General features: G+C 46.3%; 1 protein-coding gene across 3 annotated transcripts in view; it reads left to right on the forward strand.

Annotated features, from left to right (window-relative positions):
* Nucleotides 1–14,517, forward strand: part of ZNF341 (zinc finger protein 341) — a 56,690-nt gene that overhangs the window by 25,886 nt on the left and 16,287 nt on the right. For all 3 annotated transcript variants that reach the window (XR_005779873.1, XM_040437682.1, XM_040437683.1), the window contains exons 10-11: nucleotides 2,483–2,691; nucleotides 5,744–5,840. Coding sequence is in view for 2 of the 3 variants with exons in the window: in XM_040437682.1 (XP_040293616.1) it covers nucleotides 2,483–2,691; nucleotides 5,744–5,840 (306 nt within the window). In the remaining variant the exon portion in view is untranslated. The remainder of the gene's footprint in view (nucleotides 1–2,482; nucleotides 2,692–5,743; nucleotides 5,841–14,517) is intronic.

Here is a 14,517-nt window from a genome sequence, read left to right on the forward strand (position 1 = left end):
GTCATGTTCGATTTATTTTTATTTTTGTATTTTTTTGCGGGGCCGCGGAATAGCGGTACAGATGCGAAAAGCATACAGAGTGCTGTCCAGATCTTTTGCGGCCCCAGTGAATAGGTCCGCACCCGAGCCGCAAAAAATGCAGCTCGGATGTGGACCCGAAAACATGGTCATGTGATAGACACACAGGTACTTGGTTTGTTAACATCAGAGCCTTCTACAAGTCTAATTTCAGATTATTAACATATGAGGCGTAGTCTGAATAAAAGGGAAGAGGCTTTGAAGCAGAAACAGTATACATGGTGTTTAATATAACAGCATAAAATGAAAAGCAACAAGACCATATAAAAGGTTTATCACTGAATCCATATAGATGGACACAATATGCAAATAAAGACTAAACTGTACAGTAGATCAGAAAAATGCAACAGAATGTGGCCGTGCAGCAGATCCTGGCGGGTGTGACCCAGATGACCGGGACAAGGACTGGGCAGGTAGGTTCACCATGTCAGATAAGCTGCTACTAAAGGTGTCTAGTAGTGGCACAGGGCCCAGATACAAAGGCCAATGATCCTGGCTGTTACCATGCCTCCGATCATCTGACAGATAAGGAAAAGCTCATTTGTTGGCTGATTGCCTCTTTTATGTGGCACAAAAAAATCATCATTTTCAGGCAGCACATGTCCCCATGTTAGGCTACGATCACATCTCCGGCAGGTAAATCCGGTACACTGACCCCTCGAGACACAATGGCCTCAGGATACAATGTTTTTAACAAACAATGGTCTTTTCTGACCCATCGTAAGTTGGCAAAACTGTGCACATTTCAGAGTGGACTTTTATTGTGGGCAGTCTAAGGCACAGCTGTGCAATATTCATGCTGTCTAATCAGCACCTTAATATGTCACACCTGTGAGGTGGGATGGATTATCTCGGCAAAGGAGAAGTGCTCACTAACACAGATTTAGACAGATTTGTGAACAATATTTGAGAGTAATGGGTCTTTTGTGTATGTAGAAAATGTTTCAGATCTTTGAGTTCAGCTCATGCAAAATGGGAGCAAAACCGAAAGTGTTGCGTTTATATTTTTGGTCAGAGTATGTAAGGACTTGTCCTACCCGTCTTAGTTATTTTTCTTAAATCTTCATTTTCTCTTATCTTGGATGACATTTTGGGGCTTTGGAACCGATTACTCAATAGTTTCAGCATACATTGGTCCTCCTGGAACCAATTAATATTGTAACTTGAAGGACCACTGTAGTCTGTTTTGGCAGAGGAATAGACTGTTGGAGTTACTGTTGGAGTTACCGTATCCGGCACAGGCAGAGACCACTGGATCCCCATTGACTATAATGAGATTTGGCAGGTTTGGAACATAAATGCTGTCTTTCTGCTGGACAGACACCGCTGCATGCGATATGGTCATTCAAGATTACATGTAAAGCCAGCAGTAAACTGTATGAGGAGAGATTCATAAGGGGGTGTCATTGCGAGAGGCAGCAGGCCCAGGGTAACCTCGGGGAGATCTTCAGGCAGTCAACACCTCTTATTTGTTAGCAAGAGATCCCAAGAGGGTTTCAGAGCCTTAAGGTCCTATTACACCTAATTGCTAAGACCTTAGCCAACAATCGTTCATATGAATGTTCATTAGCGATGATCTGGCATTGTAATACTGCCACTGATTACCTGATGAATGAGCAAACGCTTGTTCCTCAAGTAATTGGAGTCCAGAAGGATATTGATACTTTGGAGAGAGTTCAGAGAAGAGCTTCTAAACTGGTACATGGATTGCAGGATAAAACTTACCAGGAAAGATTAAAGGACCTTAACATTTATAGCTTGGAAGAAAGACGAGACAGAGGGGATATGATAGAAACTTTTAAATACATAAAGGGAATCAACAAGGTAAAAGAGGAAAGAATATTTAAAAGAAGAAAAACTGCTACAAGAGGACATAGTTTTAAATTAGAGGGGCAAAGGTTTAAAAGTAATATAAGGAAGTATTACTTTACTGAGAGAGTAGTGGATGCATGGAATAGCCTTCCTGCAGAAGTGGTAGCTACAAATACAGTGAAGGGGTTTAAGCATGCATGGAATAGGCATAAGGCCATCCTTCATATAAGATAGGGCCAGGGGCTATTCATAGTATTCAGTATATTGGGCAGACTAGATGGGCCAAATGGTTCTTATCTGCCGACACATTCTATGTTTCAAAGTGTTTAAAAATAATCGTTTGCTAGCGGTAGCTCGTGCCGTGTAATCGGCACTCTACTGCCAGCTAACAATGATTCACTATGGGTCCACATACTGTGGAGGAGATTCCTGTATGTAATAGCAGCCGTCCCCTCTGCTAACGAGCAGGCAGAATTTGTAGGTCTGATAGGGCCGAGTACTACAGCTGAAGGTATACTACTATTCTATGCGTGAATGGTTTCATGTATGATTCTGACTGATATACACTGAGGTCACTGTTACATTTTTACAGGTGTACAAATGTGTGGTTAAGGGCTGCATTCACACATCGCAGAAGCTGGACCAGTTTTTGGAACACATCAAAACTCACCAGGAGGAGATGACGTACCGATGCCACATCTGTAACAAAGACTTCTCTTCTCTGTATGAGATGGGCGTGCACCAGTATTCCCATAGTTTGCTGCCCCTCATTGCCCCCAAGAAGGAGATGGCTGTGTACAAGTGAAGTATTAGTTCATTGTATGTAATACACTAGACCTAGACTAATGCTGGACATACACATCGGTCAAACCTGCCAATTTCTGTGGGACCGGCTGACCAACTAATGTATATGGGTGCTCCCCTGATGTGTGTCACTGTATGGCTACACCATGGCAAGTGTCACAGATGTTGGGGGAAGCACTAGAGGCTAAACATGTTGATTAGTGTACATTATGAATGAGAAAAACATTAGAATCTCCTACTTCTGTGCTGACATAGATTTATGTCAACTTAGGAGTCTTAAAGGCGTTGTCCCTTTACAATAACTAATCCCCTATCCGACTGCTGGGGCCCCCACCGATCACGAGAATAGGGGCCAGGTTCACACCACTTAAATGTAGCATAAACCACTCCATTTAGCTCTACGGGACTGCCAGAGATAGCTGAGAACAAGCTATGCTTTCTCCGTCAGCCCCATAGAGCTGCATGTGTGTCAGACCACTGCCAATCCAACACGTATCCTGGGGTTAGAGGGATAAGTTATTGTAATGGGACAACCCCTTTAAGCCTAAAAAGATATTCTGATTCTTTTCAGGTGCCAGGTGTTATGGGGCCCTCGTATGGATTCAAACACTAGAATAGTGGTTCTTGTATATGTATGTATGGGAGCATTGAAGTGTTCGGACCTCATTGTGGTCTTCATTACAGTATATTCACCAGCAGAGCTCCTGGTATATATACTGAACATAGTCATAGGCCTTCATTCTCTTAACAAAGCCTAAAGAGCCTTTTGGCCTCCATGAAGGCTGTAGGTGTTGCATACTTTTTTCCATATAGCAAAGCACAGCAGACTGTACTCTCCTATACAATGGGCCATCTAAAAAAAAAAAAACATTTTTTAACACTGTGGCTGACCTATGGCACTGTGTGTCTATAAAGTTGCAAGAAAAAGTATGTGAACCCTTTGGAATGATATGGGTTTCTGCACAAATTGGTCATAAAATGTGATCTGATCTTCATCTAAGTCACAACAATAGACAATCACAGTCTGCTTAAACTAATAACACACAAAGAATTAAATGTTACCATGTTTTTATTGAACACACCATGTAAACATTCACAGTGCAGGTGGAAAAAGTATGTGAACCCTTGGATTTAATAACTGGTTGAACCTCCTTTGGCAGCAATAACTTCAACCAAACGTTTCTTGTAGTTGCAGATCAGACATGCAACAACGGTCAGGAGTAATTCTTGACCATTCCTCTTTACAGAACTGTTTTAGTTCAGCAATATTCTTGGGATGTCTGGTGTGAATCGCTTTCTTGAGGTCATGCCACAGCATCTCAACCGGGTTGAGGTCAGGACTCTGACTGGGCCACTCCAGAAGGCGTATTTTCTTCTGTTTAAGCCATTCTGTTGTTGATTTACTTCTGTGCTTTGGCTCGTTGTCCTGTTGCAACACCCATCTTCTGTTGAGCTTCAAGTGGTGGACAGATGGCATTAAGTTCTGCAAAATGTCTTGATAAACTTGTGAATTCATTTTTCCTTCAATGATAGTCATCCGTCCAGGCCCTGATGCAGCAAAGCAGCCCCAAACCATGATGCCCCCACCACCATACTTCACAGTTGGGATGAGGTTTTGATGTTGATGTGCTGTGCCTCTTTTTCTCCACACATAGTGTTGTGTGTTTCTTCCAAACAACTCAACTTTGGTTTCATCTGTCCACAGAATATTTTGCCAGTACTGCTGTGGAACATCCAGGTGCTCTTGTGCAAACTGTAAACATTCAGCAATGTTTTTTTTGGACAGCAGTGGCTTCCTCTGTGGTATCCTCCCATGAAATCCATTCTTGTCTAGTGTTTTACGTATCGTAGATTTGCTGACAGGGATGTTAGCCTATACCAGAGACTTTTGTAAGTCTTTAGCTGACACTCTAGGATTCTTCTTCACCTCATTGAGCAGTCTGCGCTGTGTTCTTGCAGTCATCTTTACAGGATGGCCACTCCTAGGGAGAGTAGCAGCAGTGCTGAACTTTCTCCATTTATAGACAATTTCTCTTACCGTGGACTGATGAACAGCAAGGCTTTTGGAGATACTTTTATAACCCCTCCAGCTTTATGCAAGTCATTAATTCTCAATCGTAGGTCTTCTGAGAGCTCTTTTGTGAGAGGCATCATTCACATCAGGCAATGCTTTTTGTGAAAAGCAAACCCAGAACTGGTGTGTGTTTTTTATAGGGCAGGGCAGCTGTAACCAACACCTCCAATCTCATCTCATTGATTGGACTCCAGTTGGCTGACACCTCACTCCAATTAGCTCTTGGAGATGTCATTAGTCTAGGGGTTCACATACTTTTTCCACCTGCACTGTGAATGCTTACATGGTGTGTTCAATAAAAACATGGTAACATTTAATTCTTTGTGTGTTATTAGTTTAAGCAGACTGTAATTGTCTATTGTTGTGACTTAGATGAAGATCAGATCACATTTTATGACCAATTTGTGCAGAAATCCATATCATTCCAAAGGGTTCACATACTTTTTCTTGCAACTGTATATTGACATATGTTGGAGGTATACCCTGGGGAGTACTCCTTATGTATACCTCCAATGTAGGGCTCTGATAAGATATAAATGGAGCTTTAAAGCCTGTATTAGACCTAGCGATTATACAGGCAATGGTCGGGAGGGACGCGTTCCTTCCCGGCAATCGTCTGCTCGCTAGTGGAGGAGACCGCTGCTATTACATGCAGTGATCTCCTCCACAGCATAGGGAGGAGCAATCGTTATGCTGTATAGTGGTTTGCTGCCGGCAAATCATGATCTTTTAGCATGCTGAAAGATCACGATTGCCTGATGAACGAGCAGTCGGCGGCAGTTACTAGGAACGCTCGTTAGTGATCATCTGGCAGAAAATCTGCCGGTGTAATACAGCCTTAAGAGATGTGTAGTAGTATGCGCTGATAGACGTCAGGTATACGCTGGGATGCACTGCTTAACATGTACAGATTGTCACAACTTGTTTCCTAGATAAACAGACATTTATCTACTATGTGGCTCCCATTCATTTCAGGTGTTTGAAGTGCATGAATAAGTACTCCACCCCAGAGGCATTGGAGCAACATCTACAGACATCCACACACAGCTACCCCTGTCCACACTGCCAGAAGGTAAGAACATACAGCATCATGCATTTTAGCATCTGTATTACATCCGCAAGAGCAGGATCCACTGACGTTCATAGGAACCAAACTTAGATCATCATAGAACCCTATAATAATCTAAGAAGTTAAAGGCTATGTATACCTTCGGAGGCAATTTTTGTTTATGATTGTATTTTACTCTTTTTTGGCTGAAAATCATATTTTCAATTGGCCTTTATTAAAAATATTGAGCCGTTCTGTCACAGAGGGTGAAAGGGTTTCTGTCATCAGAAAAATGGGTATTAACCTGGCTGACATTAGCGATTTGCTAATGTCGGCTGAACATAACTATATTAGTGCCATCTCACTATGTGCCGCCGTTATTTAGAAAAAAAAACTTTTATAATATGCAAATGAGCTTCCGCAGTGAAGAAGGCAGCTGTCGGCGAACGTCCTTCCCTCACTGCGCCTGCGCCGAATACTGAACGAGACGGCTCAGGCGTGAGATTTCACCGGCAGACAGGAGACCAACGCTGGCCTGGCCCTGTCAATCAAGTGTAGAAGGGCGTGGAAAGAGGTAAGCGAACGGAGCCTCTAGGAGCCCTGCCTCTAGGAGCCCTGCTCCTAGAGGCTCATTTGCATATTATAAAAGTTCGTTTTTCTAAATAACAGCGGCACATACTGACATCGGACTAATATAGTTATGTTCAGCTAACATTAGCACATCGCTAATGTCAGCCAGGTTAATACCCATTTTTCTGGGGGGCGTGGCCTGACTGGGGATGTGAGAGGACGTGCAGAGCTGAGCTCCCGGCTGAACATCCTGTAATCCATTCTTCTCCCCGTCCATCTGGGGATGTAACGGCTCACCGATACAACAAAGTGCTTCCCCAGGGGTCCTGCTACTGTACCGCTCTGCCATGCGCCGTCAAAAGGCCAAAGAGAAGGAGGGAAAGGACGGTGAAAGAGCCACCCCAGCAAGGCAAGATGGCGCCGGACAGTCAGTGAAGATGCTGGATGTGGCAGCGCGACTGGAAAAGTTTGCTCACACCACTGAATCTGTTCATCCTGCGCCCGCCCTGAACGCATAGGCTGCCGCTGTTAAGAGGAATCCTCCAGTGCAGGGGTGGCCAACCTTACAGGCACAAAGAGCCAGAAAAAAAAATCGTATGACTGCCAGGAGCCACAAGCTTTCCGTTTACACAAATATGCGTGCACACGACAGTATTACTGCAATGCTCAGATGACCGCTCTATGCTCAGATGACCGCTCTATGCTCAGATGACCGCCCCATGCTCAGGTGACCGCCCCATGCTCAGGTGACCGCCCCATGCTCAGGTGACCGCCCCATGCTCAGGTGACCGCCCCATGCTCAGGTGACCGCCCCATGCTCAGGTGACCGCCCCATGCTCAGGTGACCGCTCTATGCTCAGGTGACCGCCCCATGCTCAGGTGACCCCCCCATGCTCAGGTGACCGCCCCATGCTCAGGTGACCGCCCCATGCTCAGGTGACCGCCCCATGCTCAGGTGACCGCCCCATGCTCAGGTGACCGCCCCATGCTCAGGTGACCGCCCCATGCTCAGGTGACCGCCCCATGCTCAGGTGACCGCCCCATGCTCAGGTGACCGCCCCATGCTCAGGTGACCGCCCCATGCTCAGGTGACCCCCCCATGCTCAGGTGACCGCCCCATGCTCAGGTGACCGCCCCATGCTCAGGTGACCGCCCTATGCTCAGGTGACAGCCCCATGCTCAGGTGACCGCCCCATGCTCAGGTGACCGCCCCATGCTCAGGTGACCGCCCCATGCTCAGGTGACCGCCCCATGCTCAGGTGACCGCCCTATGCTCAGGTGACCGCCCCATGCTCAGATGACCGCCCCACGCTCAGGTGACCGCCCCACGCTCAGGTGACCGCCCCACGCTCAGGTGACCGCCCCACGCTCAGGTGACCGCCCCACGCTCAGATGACCGCCCCATGCTCAGATGACCACCCATGCTTAGACTACCACCCATATGCTCAAACACGCTTGGTGTGCTGGGCAGTGGCACCTGTGAAAAAAAAAGCAGAGCAGCAGTGGCAGGGAGACTGAGGCCAGCAGCAGCCATTTCAGTCAGATTAGAGCCAAAGCTGCAGAGTGGCTGTAATCGGACTAAAATGGCTGCTGCTGGCCTCAGTGAGTCTCTCTGCCACTGCTGCTCTGATTGAGTGCCCACTGCCCTGCTGTCCACCATTATACAGTCATTAAAATTTACTATGGAGCTGGAAGCAGGTCCTCCTTGCTTGCTGCGGCACTTCTTGCCGCCCCCATAGCCCCAGCCCACGGTCTGATGAATCTGGCTGCTGGGCTGGCACTGAGAAGACTGGGGGCGGGCATTAGGACACAAACATACTCACAGATAGGGGTGTGGGGCCGTGGGCGGGCACATCGGCGGCTGGTGGCGGGGATAAGCACTGCAGCTTCGCCTTCTCTGCCGGAGGAGGGGGCGGAGCTGCAGTGAGTGACTGAGTCACGTGCCCGTTCTCGGCGCTCTGAGTCCTATCTACTCTTCCACCTCGTTCCAGCGCTTGAAGTTCACTTAAGCGCTGCAGAGAGGAGACTGTAATCGCTGGCCGCACCGCTCCCCTGCGAGCCGCAAATGAAGGCTCAAGGAGCCGCATGCGGCTCGCGAGCCGCGGGTTGGCCACCCCTGCTCCAGTGCCTCCATCGCAAGATGACAATATTTCAGAGGACTCTGAGGTCAGTGATCTTAATGGCAGGATGGCCGCCTCAGGGCTTGAGCCTACTATCAAGGATGTCTTTTAAGCGGTGTTACAATGCAATAATGCAATCACTGCGCTTACTACCAATGTGGGTGGCCTGAAAGAGGATATAGGGCTACTAAGGCAAGACATGAGGCAGGTCAAAGAGCGTATGAGTGAAATGGAGGGCCGCTTAAGTGATTTGGAAGACCAAATGCCGCCAGTTAAAAGGGACATGCAGCGGGTGATTCACAATGTCACCATGCTTATCTCCAAAACTGACGACCTAGAAAACAGGCTGCGGCGAAATAATGTGCGCATGATTGGTGTGCCAGAACGTACCGAAGGAACAGATGCTGTTACATTTGTGGAAAAGTGGCTAACAGAAAAAATAGGAAAGGATAAGCTGCCTCCTCTGTTTGCTGTGGAACGGGCACACATGGTGCCGTTTCGCCCCCCACCATTTCGTGCACCACCGCGCCCATTATTGCTTAGAGTCCTCCATTTTCGTGACCGGGATGCCATTTTGAGAGGAGCAAGAGACTGCACTGATTTGTCTATTGATGGGAACCGGATCTCTTTGTTTCCTGACTTCTCACCTGACGTCTAAAAGAAGCGTGCACGTTTTATTGATGTTAAATGCAGACTGCGACTATTGCAGCTTCCATATTTTATGCTATATCCTGTGAAACTGCGAGTCGTGGCGAAAGATAAAACGCACTTATTTGAGGATCCGGATGCGGCATGTCAGTGGTTGGACTCCACTGAAAAGGATTTAAGGGAGGGCACTTAATCTGCTGATTGCCACAAGTTATTATGCTACAGTCCTGATCAAAAGTTTAAAGGGCTTCTGTCACCCCACTAAAATCAAATTTTTTTTTGTGTGTACTTATAATCCCTATCCTGCGATATTGCTATACATTATGTTATTAATAATTTTCGTTCAGTAGATTTGGCAAAAAACGTACTTTTATGATATGCTAATTACCTGTCTACCAGCAAGTAGGGCGTCTACTTGCTGGTAGCAGCCGCAGAAAACTGCCCCCTCCTCTTGTTGATTGACAGGGCCAGCAGCGATCTCCTCCTACGGCCGGCCCTGTCAGCATTTAAAAAATCGCGCGCCTGTGTTTATTCGGCGCAGGCGCTCTGAGATAAGGAGGCTCGCCTCCACGGCACTCCCTCAGTGCGCCTGCGCCGATGACGTTACCGAAAGAGAAGACGTCATCGGCGCACTGAGGGAGTGCTGAGGAGGCGAGCCTCCTTATCTCAGAGCGCCTGCGCCGAATCAACACAGGATAGGGATTATAAGTACACAAACAAAAAAAAAATTTGTTTAGTGGGGTGACAGAAGCCCTTTAAGTCCACTTGAAAAATGTCATAAAATCATATTTAGCATGACTGCATCTTAAAGGGGTTCTGCACTTTCATTTAACTGATGATCTATCCTCTGGATAGATCATCAGCTTCTGATCGGCGGGGGTCCGACACCCGGGACCCCCGCCGATCAGCTGTTTGAGAAGGCAGCGGCGCTCCAGCAGCGCCGCCGCCTTCTCACTGTTTACCTCCAGGCGGCCGGCCCACTGACGTCACGACTAGTATCAACTAGCGTGGGCGGGGCTAAGCTCCATTCAAGTGAACAGAGCTTAGCCGCGCCCACGCTAGTTGATACTAGTCGTGACGTCAGTGGACCGGCTGCCCGGAGGTAAACAGTGAGAAGGCGGCGGCGCTGCTCGAGCGCCGCTGCCTTCTCAAACAGCTGATCGGCGGGGGTCCCGGGTGTCGGACCACCGCCGATCAGAAGCTGATGATCTATCCAGAGGATAGATCATCAGTTAAATGAAAGTGCAGAACCCCTTTAACAAGGTTCCAAGTAGAGCTTCAACATGCAACAAGAAGAAATGGGAGTGAGACAAAACATTTTTTGAGCATTCAATTTAATGAAAACAACGAATAAACTGAAACAGGCTGTTTTTCAGCTGATCAAAAGTTTAGGACCACACCTCCAAAAAAAAAATAAACCCCCCCAAAACAGAAATCCAACTTCCAAACATGAACTCAGTAATGAGTAGCTCCGCCGTTATTGTTTATCACTTCAAAAATGTGTTTCGGCATGCTTGATGCAAGCGTTTCCATGAGGTGAGTGGGAACATTTCTCCAAGTGGTGAAGACGGCCGCACGAAGGCCATCTACTGTCTGGAACTGTTGTCCATTTTTGTAAACTTCCCTTGCCATCCATCTCCAAAGGTTCTCAATTGGATTTAGATCAGGGGAACACGCAGGATGGGCCAAAAGAGTGATGTTATTCTCCTGGAAGAAGTCCCTTGTCCTGCGGGCATTGTGTACTGTAGCGTTGTCCTGTTGAAAAACCCAGTCGTTACCACACAGACGAGGGCCCTCAGTCATGAGGAATGCTCTCTGCAACATCTGGACATAGCCAGCGGCCGTTTGACGCCCCTGCACTTCCTGAAGCTCCATTGTTCCACTGAAGGAAAAAGCACCCCAGACCATTATGGCGCTCCCTCCACTGTGGCGCGTAGAAAACATCTCAGGTGGGATCTACTTGTCATGCCAGTAATGTTGGAAACCATCAGGACCATCAAGGTTAAAAAAAAAATTCATCAGAGAATAAAACTTTCTTCTACCTTTGAATGTCCCATGTTTGGTGCTCTCTTGCAAAGTCCAAACGAGCAGTTCTGTGGCGTTCAAGGAGACAAGGTCTTTGAAGACGTTTTTTGTTTTTGAAGCCCTTCAGTCTCAGATGCCGTCTGATGGTTATGGGGCTGCAGTCAGCACCAGTAAGGGCCTTAATTTGGGTCGAGGATCGTCCAGTGTCTTGACGGACAGCCAATTGGATCCTCCGGCTAAGTGCTGATGACATTTTTTTGGGTCTTCTACTTTACTTTTTTGTTGCATAACCCTCAGGATCATTTAAGAAATTCCAAATGACTGTCTTACTGCGTCCCACCTCAGCAGCGATGGCGCGCTGTGAAAGACCCTGCTTATGCAGTTCAACAACCCGACCACATTCAAAAAGGGAGAGTTTTTTTGCCTTTGCCATCACAACGTGTGACTACCTGACAGAAAATGACAATGAATCCACATCTTTGCACAGATTTGGCCTTTTAAAGGCATGTGGTCCTAAAATTTGGATCAGCTGAAAAACAGCCTTTTTCAGTTTAATCGTTATTTTCAATTAATTGAATGCTCAAAAAATGTTTTGTCTCACTCCCATTTCTTCTTGTTGCATGTTGAAGCTCTACTTGGAACCTTGTTAAGATCCAACAATGTAAAATATGATTTTTTGTCATTTTTCAAGTGGTCTTAAACTTTTGATCAGGACTGTATCACCTTCTACCTTATGTCTATATGGACAGTTGATAAATGCGGGGTCATGTTGTTGGTTAGATGCCTGCACATAATGGTGTGGGGGGCAGACTGAGTGCTTGAGTCAATGATTTGCCCAGTACCGGAGACGGCATTTATTAATGTTTGCACTATGTCCTTTTCATCAGTTAGGAGTGTTATACTATAAGGGGGAGATCTGATATATGCTAGCATAGCCGGGAATGTATGCCACTTGCTAGTTTTTATTTAACGTTCCCCTTGTTTGCTATTGCATATTTGTTTGTATTCCCCAAGTTCAGGAAATTATTTTCCCCAGGGTTCCACGTGTATGTGAAATGTCTTTATTTGTTATGTATGGGTTGGGAAGGGGGGGTGGGAAGGGGGGGTGGGAGGGACTGTGAGACCTTATTGACTAGACACCAGTGGTTCTATGTGTATGGCCGGGGCGAGGCTGCTTACGGTCCTGTACTGCTATGGTTTAAAAACATAAATGGGTACCCTTAGAATAATTGCCTGGAATGTGAGGGGGCTGAACCAACCTGCTAAACGCAATGCCGTCTTTTATGCCTTGCAAACGTATCAACCGGCAATTCTGTGCCTCTCAGAAACTCATCTCACTTCTGAGAGAACACATCTTATTCATAAGGCTTGGGTGGCACAGAAGTTTTGTTCCTCCTACTCCACACAATCGAGAGGAGTGAGCGTGTTGGTGCATAGAAATGTTCCCTTTATATCGAGGGAGGTTCATGTGGATGATGAGGGTCGCTTTATATGTATTAACTGTTCTGTGTTTCATTACCAAATGATACTAGTGGCCGTTTATATACCTCCCCCATATTCCTGTGAAGTTCTCAAAAAAGTATTATTCTTCACTTCCAAATTTCCAGATCTGCCAGTTCTCATAATTGGTGCTAATAATATGTTCTCGGACAAATCTCTAGATAAATTCCAATCTGATAGTGGGGCCTCTGGCCCTTCTCTATCCTCATTAGCCAAGATGCTCGCTGAAATAGACTTGTATGATTTGTGGAGGTCCAGAAATCCCGATGTGAAGCAATACTCCTGCTAGTCGTCATCACATAGTTCTCTTTCTAGGATAGATCTCGCTCTGGGATCTAAGGGAGTGTTAGATAAGGTCCAGGATGTTAGGTACTTACCCCGTAGTATTTCTGACCACTCCCCGTTATTGGTAGTACTGGATTTAGGGAGAGAGCTATTGTGTCCGAGACAACCATGGTGACTAAACCCTTTTTGGATCCAGTTAGTTGATACTGGTACTGTGATATCTGCTGCTCTGACTGACTTTTTTTTTTTACCAATAATGAAGGTTCAGCTAGTCCCTCCATTATCTGGGATACAATGAAAGCTTATATTAGAGGGATATACATTAAACGGATTAGTTCCCATAAAACTAAAAGCAGGGCACTTACGACAGAACTGCTGGATAGAGTTCAGACTACGGAAGATAAGTACATCTCTGACCCCTCCCTAGAAAATTTCTCGCACTGGACGGAGGCGCAAGATCTACTGAAGGAACATTTGATTAGTAGAGCTGGGGACAAACAATTTTTTAAGACTCAACATTATTTTATGGAAGGGGAATGTACGGGCCACCTACTAGCTACTATTATTAAGACCCAATCGGGCCCATCTTGTGTATTGGGAATCACTAATAAAATGGGCATACAGGTATCGGGAGATGATAACATAATGAACATATTCCTTGAGCACTATGCAGAAGTCTATAAGTCCAGACTAGGGATTGACTGTAGTGACAGAGAGCAATACCTGCATAATATCCAGATGCCCAGCCTGTCTGATGATCAGAGGTTATTACTTGATGGGGACATTCAATTGGAAGAGATGGTATTGGCGGTGCAGTCGCTTCCTAACGGAAAAGCACCTGGGGGAGATGGTCTGCCTAGGGAATTCTACAAAAAACATCAAGAAGTTTTGCTCCCGCATCTCCTACAGGTGTTTAATGAATCTTATAGGACAGGTATTTTACCTAGCTCTATGAGAGAAGCATTGGTGGTGGTGATCCCTAAACCAGATAAGGATCCCAATATGGTAGATTCGTATAGACCCATCTCACTCTTAACAGTAGATATAAAAGTGTTGGCCAAGGAACTTGCTAATAGGCTCCTGAATGTTATCTCCCACATTATACATGAAGATCAGTGCGGGTTTATGCCAGGAAAATCCACGTCATTAAACCTTAGGCGTCTGTTCCTCAATATTCAGATGAGGGGAACAGAATGGGACGTGGGATGCCCTGCAGTGGTCTCTTTAGACGCTGCAAAGGCCTTTGATAGCGTTGAATGGGAATACTTATGGGCGGTTATGGCAAAACTAGGATTCGGCCCTGGATACATTAATTGGGTAAAACTGCTCTATAGTCAACCGAGAGCTAGGCTGCGAATAAATGGTAAGCTATCCCCAATGATGACACTGGAGAGAGGCACCAGGCAGGGATGCCCTTTGTCACCCCTCCTGTTTGCCATTGCTATAGAGCCCCTGGCTTGTATTTTGCGTTCTACGCCACTGATTCGAGGTCTGGAGAGGGGGACGGTGGAGGAAAGAGTCTCGCTATATCCGGACGATATGTTATTATATGT

This window comes from Bufo bufo, chromosome 6 (genome assembly GCF_905171765.1).
Source record: "Bufo bufo chromosome 6, aBufBuf1.1, whole genome shotgun sequence".
Classification (NCBI taxonomy): domain Eukaryota; kingdom Metazoa; phylum Chordata; class Amphibia; order Anura; family Bufonidae; genus Bufo; species Bufo bufo.